Below are 19213 nucleotides of genomic sequence, written 5' to 3'. Positions count from 1 at the left end.
AAGGGGTGTGCATAAGACTGGCATGACACCTTCATAATCATGACATGACACATACATAATCATGACATGACACATGTCATGAATATGAAGGGTTTTTATGCATGTTTATGACAACTGTCATTAAGTGTCATTCGCTCAGTTATGTAATTTTTAATTCAAAGATGACATTGTTTGAGATGTCTTTGTTATGGGCTATGGTTAGGGGTAAGGGTAGGGGTAGGGTTAGGTTAGGGTTAGGTCAAATAATGTCATATTTGCATTAAAAATTACATACATAACTGAGCGAATGACACTTAATGACAGTTGTCATAAACATGCATAAAACCTCCTTCATATTCATGACATGTGTCATGTCATGATTATGAAGGTGTCATGTCAGTCTTATGCACACCCCTTCAAGTAAAGTGTTACCCAAAAAATTATAATATAATATATAATACAGGGGGGCACATAAGTGGTACGCAGCAGTGTTAATTTTGACAGCAAATTTTTATTTAGTTTTAGTCATAATATTTTGACTAAAATGCCATTTAGTTTGTCATATTTTAGTCATCTGAATTGTTTTTAGTTTTAGTCTAGTTTTAGTCGACTAAATCTACAGTAAATTTAGTCGGCTAAAGTCTAATGGGTTTAGTTACAGTGTAATGCATTTATTAAGCATTTCTTATTTTTTATTAAACTCATTATATAGGTTTGATAATAAGGTTTTATCATGATAGACACCGATTTAACTGCAGTGACACACAACATGCCTTTTTGTTAAAATTAAATAAAACCACATAAAGAACAAGAACTTCTTTTTAATGAAATACCAATGGTTATATAGGCTAATTATGCATTCTTTATAGCAACTTGTTTACCATATTCTTCATTCTTTCAAGCAGACATTTATTTCTATAAATACATTTAGATTAATCTTTAGGGCTACTAAAGTTTTTCAGTCAAGAGCAGTGCGTGACTGTCTTTCTTTTGTTGCTTGATTAACATCAATGACTCAGACAATTGCAACTAAATTAGGCTGCTGTCCCTTTAAAACTGAATGCACAGCTGCAATGGATGCAATGAACTGAGACACGTTCTCCCTACTGTTTACATTCACTTAAGATGTAATCAACTGTGTTTATGTGAATACTCGTCAAAACGGACAATTCTACATAATTTTGTGTGTAATTCTCTGTTGATGCAACGCGAAAGAGTACTCACGTGCTGTGAGACATGCTTTCTGTGTGTATGTTTCAGTGTCTGTGCTCAGAAAATCGGACCGAACAGAGTTCTCTCTTGCGTCGTCAGATTTGTCCATATGTCTGCTCTTCTCTTACTCCCACATATTGACATTTTTGAACGTTTTATGAGACTTGCAGCAAGTGTTTTTTAGCTTATGTCCCGCCGGTTCATATGTACGCATCTAACCTCCTATGCAGCAGATTCGTTCTGAATGAATCTCTTCCCAAATCATCCCTCCCTAACATTTTCGTTTCGTTTTTATTCGTTGACTAATGTCAATTGAAATGTCAATAGATTTACGTCATAGTTTTTGTCATTCAAAAAGAGTTTTAGTTTGTTATCGTCTCATTGTCGTCGGTGAAAAAAAATGTAATTGACGAAAATTATGACGAAATGAACACTGGTACGCAGGTGGTACGACCGAAATAAGAAATGCTGTGTGTAAATAGGTGACCGTGATTTCACCAAGTACTACATGTTCCTGGATCAACATTCCAATCAACCAATCAGAATTGAGGAATAAGTTTTCAAGAAATGTCAGTTTTAGGCTTACAACCAGAGTTAGATGCTTCTACACCCTTGTTATTCACCTATCATTTCCCTCTGATTTTAGGAATAAATTATGGGTAGGGTTAGGTTTAGGAGTATAGGATTAGGTCTATATTTTTGGAGCAATTGGTGGCTGACTAAATACTTTTTTGCCCCACTGTAAATATCATAGACTGGTAAATAAGTTCAGACCGCTCATTTGCGTACCGACATTGTTGACAGGTGTTAATGCACAATCACTGTTTTAGATCGACTAACTGTAATACTGTATAAGTATTCCACTCAAACTGAAAGCATAAATCTAGGCTATGCGTTGCCAGTTTCAGAGTAAAATGCATAACTGACATTTCATGCACTGACGCACTCGGCAGCGCTAAACCCAGCAGCACATATAATGTACTTGCTGGCAACCCACCAAAATAAAAGCTTGCTGATTTTAGGTTTGAAAATTATGAAAATTCAATTTAAAAAAACGGTTAATATCAGCATTGTATTTTTAAGTGTACTATAAAATAACTATTTTTATTTTATGCTCAAGTTTATTTTTTAAATATAATGGTATTATCATACTGATTATTTTGTTTATTATTTTTTATTAATAATAATATAATATAATACATATAATATGATATAATAATTATACTAATTATCTGATCATTATGAGACTCATTTTTGAGACACATGTTGCAACCTGTTAACGGCAAAGTGTCTCAGCTCACCCTCTTGCAATCGGATCACTCAGGACAGGTTTTAAGACCAGGTATAAACATAACTGTTGATTGCTTGAACCTTCACTCATTCCTTGGGAACAAATTTGACAATCACATTTTTTTGAAGCATCCTTTCGTTTCACAGCTTTGCTTCCTTTTGTTTGTTGCTATATGCTTTGTGGCCTTTTCTAGTATTCTACTTTCAAAAAACTGAACGGCACAGCCAATCTGTCTTTGCTTGTCATCAAGTAAGTATTTTGGGCTTGCTGATAAAATGGGTCATTGAGCTGTCTAAACTAGTTTGATTAGTTGGTGTTTGCACACAATAGTCGTGAAACCGTTTAGATTATAAGGAGGTTATGACTGCATTACAGAACATTCATACATGGTTTCTGAAAAATAATGTGAAAAGTCTTGAGGGCACAAAATCTATTCCTTGATGAATTACTGGCTCACATGGAGCTACAGAAAATTCCACAGATGTCTGTAGACTTGCAACAGCTGTCATTTACAAAGCTCTACACATCCCCACCCCTCAAGTGTTTATTAAATAATTAGAAAAAAATAATTATGCTTCTAATTAACGGTACGGGTGCAGGGTACTATCAGCTTTGTTATCCCAAGAATTGTGAAAATGTGAGAAAAGGTATTACAATACCCTCTGGGAATGTTGATTGGTAAAAGAAAGATAAATTAAAATAAATTAAATAATAAATGAATGAATGAAAGAAAAAGATAAGAGAAAGAAAGGAAAGAAATTTCATTTAACTTTCTCCGGTATGAAAATGAAATGTTTGCTTAAGGGCAAAGTAAGTCATCATTAGGGTTGCAAAGGGGTGAAAAAGTTCCTGTAAATTTCTGAAAACTTTCCAAAAATCCCTGGAATCCTGGGAAAAATCCTGGAAAGTTTCCAAAATTTCTGGAACTTTTTGCAACCCTAGTCATCATAACTAATCCTGTAATTTACATAAGTAATATCACTAATGTATGTACTATGTTTGTTTGCTTAAGGTATACAGTTAAGTGCCATGTTTTAAAATTTTAGTTTGGAAATGCTGCTGTATTGGTAGTTTATTACTCGAGTAGTGTTACCTTACAATCGTTTGCCCTGGTATACTTAAATTTTTGTGTTTTGCACACAGTTGGGTGTGCAGGCCTTTAAAAGTATATACCCCACTGACTGTAAGTGCAGATGAATCTAGTGGACCTTTCTTTTCAAGCCCTCAAATTACTTTTACCACAGAGTCACAGTATTCGGACTGCACACAGACAGTGTCATATCAGCAAAATAATGTCACACAGATTTTCTGCGAGCCAAAGCAGAACGCAGACAAGGAAGGTATACTCTGGGCTTTATTCTAAGCATATTAAGAAAGATACCTTACAGTTTGTTGAATCAGACCACTGCTATTGTTTTTGGTTCATCCTCTCCAAATTAGAGCACCAAAAATGTAGCATACAGATATAGAGCACAGGCTGACACAGAAGAGACTAGGCTTGTTCCCAGATTTAGGTTTCTATAGTTCACTGGCCTTGCAAGAAGAGATAAGAAGTCATGAGACTAAAGTTGTGAGATGATTGAGCTAGACTTTGCTCACTTCATGCGTGACCAGATTCCTTATGATTATGCACTCTTTGAAGGTTTGATCAGTTGTCTGTGTGCCGGGTTTAGTCATATAGTATGCTCTCTTAGTGACGTCCTTTGCCTCACACCTTAGTGGCTAGAGGCCCCACTGCATTCAACGGCTAATTGTCAAGGGCGAGTGGCCCCATTCCACCCCTCCAACTTCATCTGTCATGTGTCAGGGAGGCTGGGCCTCTCCATGTCCCTGCCTGCCAAATGAGCAGATTGAAGAACAGAACAGGAGGAGATCAAAGGTGCTGAAGTGGAAGAGAGAGGGGTGGTGTTCTTCATATGGCAGGTCCAGTGAAGGAAAAAGAGGAGAGAGGTGAAAAGGCTTGGCTGCAGTGTGCAGGACTTGCACATGGTTACGGTTGAAAAGCTGTGCATTTCTATTTCAAATGGTCCGATGGGTTCTGGAGCAGGGCCAGACGGGGAGAGCTGTGATTGCATTCACTGCGTCGTCTCCTGATGATGCATTGCTGCTCTGACTCACGCCCCCCTCCCTTCCTTTCCTCTCCCCTCCCCGCCTCAGGATGTGGTACGTTAGGTGCCTGTTACATGACATGGAGCGCGCTTGAGTCTCAATAAGTCTGCGGGATAGCGGCAAAGCCGTACGACTTTCACATCAAAACAAAAAGTCATCCTGCTGGAAGCGGAGGCACCCGGCATTCGAACAGGAACGGATATGACCTGAATAAGAAACCGCTCAGAGGAGTTTTCACACTATTCGATTTAGGACACTTCAGAGGACACACTGTCCCCCTTGACAGCCTGTGTATGCTGCAACGAGCAGCAGATGTGCATGGACGAACCTCTGTAGTGGCAGAGCGTTGCGCTGGGAGGACTTCCCGGGACTCTTGCGTTGGGTGCCTACTTCTCTTGGAAGCCAGGCATTTCTCCTCGCTCTCTTTTCCAAGACAGCTCAGAGCACTTTGGTGGCATGACTTTGGGACAATGTCCGACTCCAGCTTATGGACTCTACTCTCCAACTTTCCTATGCCTCACTTTATCAGTGGAGCAAGATTACGGCGCTCCAAAAGGTAATCAAGATTGTTGCTTGTCACTACTTGTGTTGGTTTTTAGGTGGTAGAACTTCTGGTATCAAGAATTAAGTCAGTGGAGGTTAGACAAGAACAATATGGTAATGCAGGTGCAGTGTTTGCTATTGTGTTAGATTTCCATTGCGAATATGGAACTGGAGTACCTCTTGATTGTAATCAGGGCGTTATTGTTCAGTCCATGCAGTAGGCACAAAATATGTTTACATACTGTGCATGCATAATTACCGTGCATTTGCCTAAATATGCATGTTGAATGTGAGGAAAATGGATTGTTCTGTAAATCCTCTTGAAAAGAGCTGACCGTCTCAGTGTTATAAGATGGATACACTGCTCTTGCAGAAAATGCTGAGGTTGCCCCATATCCTTTTCACCTCTCCTGTGACAAGACCAAACCTTCACCAAAAGGCCAACCAGCCATATATATCTCTGCTATCAAACAGTCAAGTGCATTTCTGCTTGTGCTTTTCCATCTTGCACACTTTTTAATCCTGGGAATGACCTATTTTACCATTGATGATACAAATGATCCGATTAGTATCCTCAGACTGAATAAATCAGACTGAATCTGTCATTTGTTAAAATGAATTAGTTGTGGAGAACATGTAAAGAAAATAGGATTACGCTTTCTTCACTGTGCTATGTTTATTAGTTTGTATTGGGTGGAGGTTTCAGTAATGAGATATGTCTCATTACTCATATGGCACTCAGCTATTACACCAATAGCAAATCGGCATATTCCTTCTGTGTTCTGTAGTAAAGTAATATAATAACTATATTGTATGTTGTGTATGTACATAATAACTAAGTGAATGATGTGTCCATCCATCAAAGTGATCTTCGTAATTTTTAGTAATGACCTTGATTTAGGCTCTCAAATGAAAAATTCTTGCTTTCAAGCATGATTTTAGAGCTCAGTTTTTTTTTTGTATCTGACAATAGTGGGCCTAATCTCTGCAGTCTTCTGAAATGTTGACCATGAATAAAACCTATCATGTGTTAACATGAGTTACATCGTGCCACTTGTAATTTAGTAATTAGAGCTTTCTTTTGTTTGATTTCTGTATTGAATGGCATGCAAATATGTTTAAAAGCAAAGTTACTGGATGTTTTGTTGGTGCTTGATTAATTAAACATCATATAATTAGCATTTATCCAGTGAATACTGTATTTGCAAAGAACAATGCTGGATTTAAGTCTGTAAATTGAACAAAGGACCCACTGAGGACAAGCCAATAAAAAAGACCATTAAGTAGACAGCTTCACAATGAAGGATTAGTCAGTGACAAAAGCAAAATGTCTGCTGTCAAGTGGCAAAACAGTGACTGTTACTTGTTTCAGTCATTTCTGCGTGGGTTTCTTTCAGATCTAGCATAACTATTGCATTTTCATCATAGCTACAGTAAGAAGTGTGGAGCTGAGCACTGTCTGTTTCTAATCTGTCTGTGTGTGTAGCAGCTGTATAAATAGCAATATCTGATCCTCTTTAACCGAGCGCTTATGAACCAGATATTATTCTAAATCATGCTACATATTTAAAAGGGGTCAGATCATGACAGGACTTTCCTTGCTCTTTTAGAGTAAAGGTTTGTTGTACTATGATACTGTTACCTTTCAAATCTCAAAACTCTGTAACCAGTTCAAAAACACAATTTATTGCAAAAATAGCTTATTATATTACCATAATCTCACTACAGTACCATATGACTGCCCATGTTTGCATATGTCTTTACATATCTGAAGACCAAGGGTTAGATTGAAGGTGGAAAATGGTCATGTAAAATTAAATTGCATCTGTATTTAGTGCAAGAAACTTTGACTAACGTAAGTGGGCTTCAGGGGAAAATATTAAAGAAGAATGGTAGGATATGGCTCCTTTAAAGTACTTCATGTTTGATTCATTGAAATGTTTTGATTCATATTCAAATAATATCCATTTTTCTTACTTGACATTTGATTTATTTTCCCCTCTTTTAGAGTCATCCACCTCTCTATCTGCATTCAGCAAAATTACTTATTGTTTTAGATTTTCTTGCATGTGTGTACACAAATGACACATTCAGTGGTTTGTATGTTTCTAGATGTTTTATGAATCATATGTGACCCTGGACCACAAAACCAGTCATAAGGGTGAATTTTTCGAAATTGAGATTTATACATCAACTGAAAGCTGAATAAATAAGCTTTCTATTGATGTATGGTTTGTTGGGATATGACAATATTTGACCAAGATACAACTATTTGAAAATCTGGAATCTGAGGGTGCAAAAAAAATCGCCTTTTAAGTTGTCCAAATGAAGTTCTTAGCAATGCATATTACTAATCAAAAATTTAGTTTTAATATATTTACAGTAGGAAATTTACAAAATATTTTCATGGAACATGATCTTTACTTAATATCCTAATGATTTTTGGCATAAAAGAAAAATCTATCATTTTGACCCATACAATGTATTTTTGGCTATTGCTACAAATATACCCCAGCGACTTAAGACTGGTTTTGTGGTCCAGGGTCACCTATTCTTCTCTACTGGTAGTAGTGAAGGTCTTGCTTGAGTACTAAAGATTGTTGCCTACACTCTTAAAAATAAAGGTGCTTCAAAAGGTTCTTCAAGCGATGCCATAGAAGAACCATTTTTGGTTCCACAAAGAAACATTCAGTCAAAGGTTCTTTAAAGAACCATCTCTTTCTTACCTTTTTATAATCTGAAGAACCTTCTTTCGCCACAAAGAACCTGTTGTGAAACAGAAAGGTTCTTCAGATGTTAAAGGTTCTTTATGGAACCATTTAGACCAAAAAGGTTCTTCTATGGCATCGTGAAGCACCTTTATTTTTAAGAGTGTAGTTCATCCTAGTTCACTAAAAGCTGTAAAGTGTTTCTTGTTTTACTAAAATCTTGCACATTTTCAGCTAATGTGGTGAATCTCTAACTCGGAGAGGAATATTCAACTTTCTTAACCTTCCTGCCCATAATATGCTGTGGCCAACACTTTTTTCTCATGGCATTTCCCTTAATAAATTATTCATGTTTTCAAGAGGGAAAGGAGATATGAAAGATCACAGACATAGTCTGTGTCACACAAAGTCATGGTTCACACGAAAAGTTGCATTCCATGCAAAAGAACAGCCTGGGCATTCTGTTAAATATCTCTTTTTGGGCTTGTTGAAAATGAGTAGATGATGATAGAATTATAATTTTTGGGCGAACTATTCCTTTAACACCTCCATGAATGTGATAGATTCACTGGCATCTGCTCTTCACAGTCTCTTTGCTGAGGTGATGATCACAAGGGCTTTGCAATCTAATCTGTGATGTCTGCCTGGCTGCCATTCAGACACCAACTTTGGGATCAATGGCTAGAGAAGAGGCCACAGTCACATGTTCAATTCCCCTGATTTCACCCTGTCCTCTATTATTGTGCTGCTAAAGCATCACTATTACAACTCAGGACTGAGCCATATGTCAAAAAATTAGATCGATCTCTCTCTCTCTCTCTTTTTAAATAGTTAAAATCCTTTTTATTAAACATCTGGTTAAAGAAAGTTCTATTCCACACAAAGTTCTAAGTGCACCACAGATGAAGTGGTCAGCATGGTGTAAATGTAAAACAAATGACTTGTTAAATATCGTTGCAGAAAAGATACATTAAATATGAAGGCAAATATTGCACAAACTTGTCTTAAACATATCCTATATGTTCATAAATAATAATTAAAAAATGCTAACTATTTCTTAGCCCAAAAAAGTGACAAAATGACAGAAAGTATTGTAGGCACTGTAAAAACAATCCTATAAAATCTACTTGATAAAATTGAGGTAACAAGTTGCACTCAATTTGTTTGGGTAGATTCCATCCTATATATTTGAGTAAAGAAATAATAACAATAAAACAAATTAGGTAAAGTCTCCCTAGTATTTCTCAATACATTACACAACTAATTACCTATAAAAATGTAGTAATATTAACTCTATTGTTAGCAGACAACAGTTCATCTACTAAATTATTAATAATAATAATTAGCCAATAGGGATAATTACACATTAGTTATTCAGGAAAGGTTGAATTTACCTAAAAATGGTCAGGCACAGGATATTACATCAATTACTTTTTATTGACCAAATGACAAACAAATTTATTTTTTAACATTTAAAATGAATTAATGTACACACAAAAGAGTCGTACAATCGATTTCAAGTGAAATACTACTTCATATCACTCATGTTAGATAAAAGTTCTTCTTGAACGCTTTCCATTCAAAAATAAACCAATGTCTTCATGCATGTCTGAATATCCATTAAAAACAACATTTTTAAAAGCTGTCTCGCATTTAGTCATTTCAAACAATAAGAAACTGTGATTTGATGTAATTTGTCACTACAATGGTTGCAACACTTGAAATGAGGCTGGGTCCTCCTCAGCTGTGGGATCATGCATCACCAACACCTTCATTATTTGGTTTGTGTGGCCCTCAAGTTCATCCTCCTGTTAAAAAGAAAAAACAAGATGCACGTACATATTTTACGTTCGTTTAAAGGGATAGTTCTCCTTCAGTTGCTGGTCCCCATTGACTTGCGTAGTGTCAGCAACTGAAGGTGAACTATCCCTTTAATTATATTAACATTTGAAGTGGATCAAAACCTTTCATCAAAGTTGTCCTAAAACATTCTTGTCTTAGGACAACTTTGATGAACTTTTATGATCCACTTCAAATGTTGACTACTGTATTTTAACAAGTTGTTTTCTTGGTGATTCTACATTGCTACCATGATGGCATTCTAAAGTTTTTTTTTTTTGATTTGTCTTTTTTACAGACGTGGGCCATGATAAGTTCCAATAAAAAAACTGGACTAAACCCCAAAAATTTTATGTTAAGCATATATGCTCACGCATGTAATTCTTAAAGGCTTAGTTCTCCTGAAAATGAAAATTGTCATCATTTACTCACCCTCATGTTGTTTCCAAAACCAGAAGACTTTTGTTCATCTTCAAAATACAAATTAAAATGTTTTTAATAAAATCTCAGAGATTTCTGTCCTTCCATTGAAAGTCTATTCACCCAAAACTCTTAAGCTTCGAAAAGTTCATAAAGAGATAAGAGTAAAAAAAGAGAGTAAAAGAAATCCATGTGAATTGAGTGGTTTAATCCAAGTCCTCTGAAGAGACATGATCAATTTATATGATGAACTTGAAATACTTGATATGATTTAATTATAGGCTTTTATTCGCATATAAACACTGATTAGCAAAGTGTTTGCAGCATCCAGCTTTGGTAAATGGAAGCTCAAGCATGCTTGCTTGATGTGTGAGAACCAGCAAGGTTCATTCTCGCTACACGCAGCATGTTTGAGTTTCCACAAGAACCAATGAGGTTTGTTCTCACATGTCAAGCAAGTATGGTTAAGCTTCTGTTTATGTTCGCTGATCGTAAAAATAAGTCTAAATTAAATCTGTTCATCATATAAAGCAATTGTGACTCTTCAAAAGACTTGGATTAAACTGCTCGATTCATATGGAATTTTATTGTACTTGAAATTTATTTTGCAATATCTTCATGAACTTATTGAAGCATCAAGAGATTTGGATTAGTAGACTTTCAATGGAGGGACAGAAATCTCTCAGTTTTCATTGAAAATATATTCATTTGTGTATCGAAGATTAACCAATATATTATGAGTTTGTAACAACAATGAGGACAGCATTTCCACTTTTGGGTGAACTATCCCTAAAATGTACTGCCTAACAAAATGAACATACAGTGTGTTTTAAAATGGATTGGATTGGTTGATCAGCTGAATCACATGGCTGATATTAGAAATGAAACAATGGCATCAGGGCAACATTTTGTGTATCCCTTTGAATGCCTCGAGTTGATCAGTCATTTAATAACATACCTGACAGTCTTGAAAGACCTCTTCTTGGTTTCCCCCAAGATACTCAATGAGGTAACAGCCAACTGTATCCCTTTTTTCCCTTAATACTCTATAAAGAGATGGATTTTAGTTGTTAGAAGTTAAGAATTTCCTAAAAGTTTTCTAAAAGTTCACATATTGCAATGTTTCTGCAAACTCTCGATCACTCAAGCATAAAACTTAAAAGTGAATTGGCACAAAATCTATAAAACTCATAACATAGAATTGATGTTTCTAAGATCACATAAGGAATATAAAATGCATTAAGCCTACACAATTCTATCTTTTGTCACCACAGCACGTGCTAATCGCTGTACATTCACGCTAACCATTAGCTTGGGGGCTTATATGTAGCTGTAATATCAAGTTTATACAACATTATGCACAGAGAAACAGTTAACTTAGTATAGTTGGTGTACGGTCTTGTTCACAGCTTAGTTGGAACAGTTTGACATTTTTTTGCACATTAAATGCTTGGAAAGGAAGTTTTGTATCGCATCGTGCGAACCAAGGCATACAAAGATGCATGCAAATGCACCCACAGACACATTTTCAGATACAATCATTTCACAACACCAATAATAATAATAATCTGTAAAATAATCACTTACTCCTGTCTGTTCTTAGCACATCAACCCTCACTCATCAACCAATCACCAATGTAGATATTTACTCGCATTTGCAGGAACCATTAATTTGGCCAACCACAAATTCTAACAGTCAACCTGTCACCACGGCTGTGTTAGAAGACAGTGTTAGAAGCGTGCCAATTACAAATCTTTTGGCCGATCTTACCATTAAACAATTAACATTTGCATTCATGACGATATCAGCATGTTACAAATAAAACGTAGGCCTATAGTTCGACACGTCACGGTCCCGCCATTGACACAGAAGATGATGAATCAATCCCGCGATTCCCTCCTGGACTTTGACGCATGTGCACTTTGCGGTGTCAGAGCTAATATTTTGAGGTATATATTACTTCATTTTTTTAGTGTTGCAGTTATTACTGTTAACAAATAGGTAGTGTAGGTAGAATTTGCCAATTATAATATATTTTACTTGCCAACTAATATACTTACAGTTAGGGGTGTAACGGTTCAGATTGCTCACGGTTCAGGGTTTTAGGGTCACGGTTCGGTACAGTTCAGTTTGGTATGTGCTATGTTCAGAGAAAAAAGGACTAAAATAAAAATAAAGAAAATCAAATAAACTAAATGCAACGGCACAAATAAATACAATAGAGCAAATATACAACAGAGTTTTTCAGGTGTTTAACTAATTTTCAGGCACAGAAATGTAAAAACAATTGTAAAATAACAGTGCATGTTTCGCTCTATAAATTAAAGACCAACCCTTGATGAAGTTGCAAAACTATTCAATCAAGAGCAGTGAGTGATTTCCTTGTCTTTTGTTGTTTAACATTAAAAACACAGACAGCAGAAATAGACTGCTGTTCCTTTAAGACATAATTCACAGATCCAGTACACTGATGCTGATACACATGCATTGTCTTTCTCGACTGATTACGTTCAAGACATGACCAACGATGTTTGCAAGGATACTCACAAAGACGGGCATGTTGACATTTTTTGTGTTAGTTTGTCAGTTGAAATGCAAGCCTTGAAAGACCGATCAATATCTGCACGCACGCGCTACGGATGAGTGTGCACACACGCACGCACACATATCTTCAAACAGCGCAAACATACAGTAATAGTTCTTTATTGGTTTTTGCATTTCCATTTTTCTATGTAAACTTGCATATGACAGACAAGTTTGACCATTGCACCCGCATCTTGCATCTTTTGCAGCATCTCGTGCACGAAACGCCTTCTAAAAATGCGGTGCTCGAGATAAATCTCACAAGGTTATGAAATGTTTAACTCATAACCATCTCATAACCTTGCATTTATTTCCCCCAATTCCACTGCCCAATTCTCTTTTCTTCTTTTTCTTTTTTTCAACGCAAAAACTAATTTTGTGAGTAGCTGCTTAGGACAAACAATATGCTCTATGTCATGGTCCTTTATAAAGTGTTCACATGTGAGCAGCTAATCAGGTGTGCCGTCTGAAATTAAATAGACTTAAATAGTATGTTCTCGTAAAACATATAATCTTTGTTGTATTTGCAAATTTGAAAAATCTTTTAATTAATAACTTTTTCTTTTTAAAGTAATTACTTTTTGTATATCTGTAACACTCTACAAATAAAATGTTTTTAAGCAAATGATGTTCCTATTCAGGTATAAAGCTGTTGAGAGTGTAAAGATGACGCGTTGTGTGGATGTGAAATGTTAAATAATTCACTAGGGTCATGTAAAGTAGGAGAGTGAGTTTAATTTCATTATCACGTTTTTTTTTTTCGTGGCACGTTCAAAGAGCAGTGTTACAGTAAATTATATGTGCTATTTACCTGCAGTTCATATCAAACTAATGTAAAATCAGTTATCTACAATGATACTTTTAAATCTATAGTGATATTTTATTTATAAAACGGATAGTTCTGGTCCTTGATTCTGATTGGCTGAGAAACATTCGAAGCTGTTGTAAATTACACTACAAACATACACCTTTGTTTACATTTGTCCACTTTGTTGCAACCACAACTGATTCTGAGGAACTAAATTGTTTGGTGGAAGAATACTGTTTTTATTAATATCATTACACTTTATTTGCTCGGTTTTATTTTGTGAAACCGTACTACGTATATGGAATAACCGTTTTATAAAAGCAATTAGCCCCGTGAAGCCGTGGTTTACAGTGAATTTATAACAGCCACGCCCCTTAGCTGTTATAAATTCACTGTAAACCACGGCTTCTTGGGGCTTATTGCTTTGTAAACCATGACAGATGCACGATTAAAGTATTGATGCCTCACTAATATTCCTTTTTGTGCCAGTGTGACTAGGTGTTAAAATGACTCTTAATGTTGTTGTCATTTTCCACAAAACACAATGCTTTGGTTTGTTTTCTAGCTGCAGAACGAGCAACAGAAAAAGTCTGATAGGGAGTGGACAGTCATCAGCCCTTCCTCGACCACACTCACCTCTGTCATCACACACAGGTAACCGGTTCAGTGTGTTTGTCTGTTTGCATAAGTGCACGTGTGTTGATACCGATGGTTTCGATGTCTAGAGTCTGTCCAAGTGACACTTGGATTCTTATGTTTGCGGTGTTGCCCTACCCATAGCAAAGTCTCTAATATAATATATAGCTTTAAATTAAACTATGTTCTGATTGGCTTCTTTCTTGAAAATGTGTCGCTTCACACCTGGTTAGGGAATGGTGTATTGCTTACCTGTGTCACAGAGAGCAGTCTGTTGTAATACAGCCAGGCCCACAAAACACAATAAAGCGCTGCAGAAAAAAGTGTGTTTGATCAGCGATCCTGTGTCTGATTCATGAGCTGTACACAAAGTCTACGTCTCTCTCATTCTGCAGACTGGGCACGCACTGCCCCTGTACTGGAAACCTTTAAAGAACATTCAGCATTACTGTTGATTTAATGACAGCGTATTAATGTGATTAAACGTCACTTTAGTTTTATAGCATAGTCAGCTGGCTCATAACAGCTCATGCTCTCGGATAACATTTAACATAGCATTTATAGACTTGAGTCATGATTTATGTGAGGATGAAGTATAATACATTTATAAATGTGTTTTATACATTACTGCTCTAAATTTAGCGATCTGTAATTTTTTTAAAAATGTCTCTTCAACAAGGCTGCGTTTATTCAATAAAAAATATAGCAAAAACCGTAATAAGTGGGAAAACTTTTTTTGTTTTGTTTTCTCTTTTTTTTTTTTTAGGCACCAGTCCACAAGACAGCCCTAGAAACTTCTCCCCTAGTGCTTCAGCTCATTTCTCCTTCACACGCAGGTAATAACATGGACATCTATACCCATGGCACACTTCTGAAGAGAAGTTTTCTATATTTCTAAGCTACCAAATTTTTACCTGGAATATGAGTAAAAAAGCAAGAAAAAAATCAAGCAAACACCCTATCATTGTGGTGTAAATTTCAGAAAATTTTAATGTGGAGAGTGGAACGTAGTGTGTAAACTACCTATGGCACTCAAAATGCGTAATTTAAAAGTTAAATATCTGTATTATTAGAATAGTGGTCCAGATCTGTCAGGAATATCAGGACGTCAGTATAATGTTCAAGTAAACAATGTTCATTGAAGTGAGGAGCATGTTGCTGTTGAAAGCTCTTGGTTGCTCAGGAGCTGACAGGCTTTCTACAGTTTTAGATGGGAATAAATTTAAAACCGTGGTTCAGAAGTTCAGATTTAACCCGTCATATCAAACTCTGTTTGATCAGACAGGATGGGGTGAAAAATGGGTCTTTTATTTCAAAATTTGTATGCTTTTTTTACTTCTATTATTATTTTATTTTATTAATTTATTTATTTTTTACTATTTTTAATCCTCTAGTCATGGACTAAGAGCAGACAGGTAATTCAAATGAAACTTATTGAGCGAATCTAATGATATCTTTTTTTTTTTTTCACTTGGATCATAAAAGGTTTTTCCATTGTAGTGTTATTTTTATGATGACAAACAAACAAGTAAACTATTTAAATTGGGAAGTGTTACATTAAGAAATCATTTATTTCTAAATGTTTTGCTTTTTTAAATTTCTTTACTGTAAGTAATTTTTTCAATTAGATTCCATTTTTATAGTAATTTTTATTAGAAAAAAGCATTATGGCAAATGAGAATTTATCTTTTAATTATTATGGGAAAAAAATATTAATGGCCCTAAAAACTGTAATATAAACATTTCTACTAATATACTTTCTATATGTTAAGAATGTTGTAAGACTATAACTTATTATATGTTCTTTCTTCTAATTTTTATTTTTTTATTTTTTGGTGGGATGCAATCTGACCTGGACATGTTTTCATGAGATTCACTCTATTCACTCTATAGAAATCTACCATAGTGCATCACACACCTTCCCACGTACATTGAACTGTTCACTGTGGCTATTGACATCAAGTGCCTGCACAACCATTTTTAGGCATTTTCTGTATTTACTCAGCCCATGTAACACTCCTCCCAGTGTTTGTGGCGTTTGTCTTCCTGTGATTATCATCAGATCATTCAATCAGCCAGGAGATCCATAGGAAATTGCACTGCTTGATAGCAGCCCCAGCTCATGGATTACACTGCCACTGTCTTTCATCTGCTCTACTTTGAAAATAAATGACTCGCTCAGCATTTTACTTTTATCTAGTGTACCACTCGCCTCTCATGTCTTGGATCCAATGCAATGCAATCTAGTATATGCCATTTACTGATGATGATTCTACACCGTACCTGTAATTATTTTGAGGGAAAATGGACTGAGGGATGTCTGTGTTTGTAGAACTGATGGACGACGCTGGTCCTTGGCATCCCTTCCCTCCTCTGGCTATGGAACAAACACACCCAGCTCCACCGTCTCTGTAAGTACCACATGTTTTTCAAATGGTAGAAGTAAGTGTGCATTCACTGGCAGAGATTTGAAGCAACAAAATGACTTTGAAGGAGAAAATGACATTCGTTTTCATTAGGATTTGAAGAGATTTGAATGCCACTTTTGGCATTGTGCCAAAGTTGAGCAAAATATGCAGCATATCCAGCATATGCCAATCAGCAACCAACATCAAAGTCATTTTGGAGGCAATAGGCAAATAAATCACTGTCAGTATGAATGCCTCCTTTGAGTGAACCGAAATTAGCATTGAACTGTGAAGACAAAGGCTCTGTTCCAAAATCTACTGAGCTATCTCTCTGTCTACTGCCTATAAATGCACCTAACTTATATCTGAAAAGGAATCTCGTGTGAAGTGAAACTCTTATTGGCATGACTCACATGACAGCCTTTTTACTCCAAGACCCCCTATTGTCTACAACCCCCCTGCCCCTATTTTAAAAATAAAATTCAATGCAATTCAGTTCAATTCAGGATTCCAGAAGTTTTAAGACTCAAATGTCCTTAAGGGTCCCCCGCTCTTTTTAACCAATACATTTACATGACTTTTCCAGTCGTTTGTGATTTAATGGCTAAGGATAAGGATTTTCAAAAATACTTTTCTTTACCATTTCTACCTGATAACATATTTTAAAGCTTGGAATAATTAGAAGGAAAAAAAAAAGATGTGCATTATAAAAATGCCTATATAGAGTTTTCCAGGTCTAGAACACACTTATAAAATGAGGTCTCATATAAGTGTACCAAGGCTGAGGGAAACCTGGTTCTTCATTGGGGAAAAAATTAAATACCTGTTGTTGTGGAGGTGAATTAAAATAAGAAATTCTCATTTTGGTACTTTTAGTTTATATTAATGCTTGTTTTATCTTAATTTAAATCAGTTTAAGTCATCTTGGAGGTTTGCTGAGGCCCCTGGTTGAGAACCACTCATATAAGGCATAAGTATACTTAAATGTATCAATTTTAAAAAAAAATAGCTACAACAGTACATTAAGTATTAAATGAAATGTAATCAACATTTCTACTGACTCATCTGCTATCTTAGCAATCCATTCTGGGATCTTCTTTTAAAGGCAGCATAATGTTACCTTTCTGTTAACAGCACATCTGTGATGGCTTAAAATGCTATTTAGGTAAGCAGCTCACTGGGTTTTGGAACAGAGGGATCTCCAACTATCAACTAAAATTGTATGCAGGTTGTTGTATACAATGAGTGCCACCGAACATTACTTTTTTGTATGTTGTGGACATTGCAAGCTTCATTGCTGTTTCTGCTTTGAAGCTTTGGGTTTGTGTCTGTGTCCTTGCATTCACATGCACAACTGAATGGCTGAGACTGTTTGCCACGGGCAACAGATGCTGCCATGACTGTCTCCCAGTCTGATTCATGTGCCTCTGAGCAGCGCCAGATTTGTTTGCTGATAAATATGTCCCTGAATCCGCGCCAGACTGCCCACCCACTCGCTCACTCTCTGGTTGTTGTTGTTGTTGTTTAGTGACACAGTTGCTGCAGCTGCCCATCTTTTCAGGAAATGGCTAGCGGTATGATGCTGGAAAACTAGCCAACAGAAATTTCCCCTCCGTAACATTTGTCAGTAACATTTTTTATTAATTAGAAATTAATACTTAATAAAAGTGAGAGTAGAGACTTTTACATTGTTACCAAAAAAAAAATAAAGGCTATTTCAAATCAAAGCTGTTCTTTTGAACTAATGGCTGATGATAATTAAACTTTGCCATCACAGGAATAAATAAAATTTTAAAGTTTTAAAATAGGAAGTTATTTTTTTATGTGATTTCAATGTGAATGGGGCTCTGAGTTTAATATCAGAGCACAATATTACCAGTTTATTAACTAACCTACAGGAAAAATATCCTAATAAGCAGACATACAGATTAATATAGGAAATATAGGGTCACTGTTGGTTAGGGCACAATATAACAGTCTTTACAATGGTGAACAAAATGTGTTTTAATACAGTACATAATGAACCTTTTTTTTCAGAATCCACCCCCCAGTTTCAAAAGAATAAAAGCTTCTTAGTTAAATTTTAGACTCTGACTCCCTTACATGAAAGAAGTAGATGACCCCAAAAATGAAAATTAGAAAATCTGTCATCGCGGAATGAAATGAGATAGTTTACCTCACTTATATAAAGTGTTGGGGAGTAACTAGTTACATGTAACGGAATTACGTAATTTAATTACAAAATAAATGTAACTGTAATCTGTTACAGTTACTAAGAAAAAATGTGTAATTAAATTACAGTTACTTATAAAAATGTTAAAGATTACAAAGAGGGTTACATCTGAATATTTTCACACACATACAGATTTGATTCATTTCTTTCCTAAATTGCATCGACTGCTCTAAAATATGAGAGACCTATGTTTCAGGAGTTTAGGACACAGAATAGGACACATGCTTATTTAATAACGGTTTTATTTCCTGTTTGGGTTTATGTATATGCTTTATTTTATTTTTTTAAAGATTAACCGTTTTTTTTCCCCAAAGCATTGCTAGATGCCAGTGTTACTTGTCATGGCTATGCAAGTATTTTGATTTCAAAAAGCTAGTATTAAACTATATCTTATGATCATAAATCTGTATATAACCGCAGAATGATTTCAAAGTAAACATAGC

The 19213-nt window shown here is 35.7% G+C and overlaps 1 protein-coding gene across 1 annotated transcript in view; it reads left to right on the top strand.

Moving 5' to 3' along the window:
• Positions 1-19213, top strand: part of LOC107596011 (microtubule-associated serine/threonine-protein kinase 4-like) — a 75801-nt gene that overhangs the window by 35265 nt on the left and 21323 nt on the right. The window contains exons 3-6 of the mRNA XM_016286611.1: positions 14059-14147; positions 14896-14965; positions 15524-15544; positions 16462-16540. Of these exons, the coding sequence (XP_016142097.1) occupies positions 14059-14147; positions 14896-14965; positions 15524-15544; positions 16462-16540 (259 nt within the window). The remainder of the gene's footprint in view (positions 1-14058; positions 14148-14895; positions 14966-15523; positions 15545-16461; positions 16541-19213) is intronic.

This window comes from Sinocyclocheilus grahami, unplaced genomic scaffold (genome assembly GCF_001515645.1).
Source record: "Sinocyclocheilus grahami isolate Dianchi unplaced genomic scaffold, SAMN03320097.WGS_v1.1 scaffold212.1, whole genome shotgun sequence".
Lineage (NCBI taxonomy): Eukaryota > Metazoa > Chordata > Actinopteri > Cypriniformes > Cyprinidae > Sinocyclocheilus > Sinocyclocheilus grahami.
The sequence above is the reverse complement of the archived record's forward strand: the minus strand, read 5'-3'. Positions and strand labels throughout refer to the sequence as shown.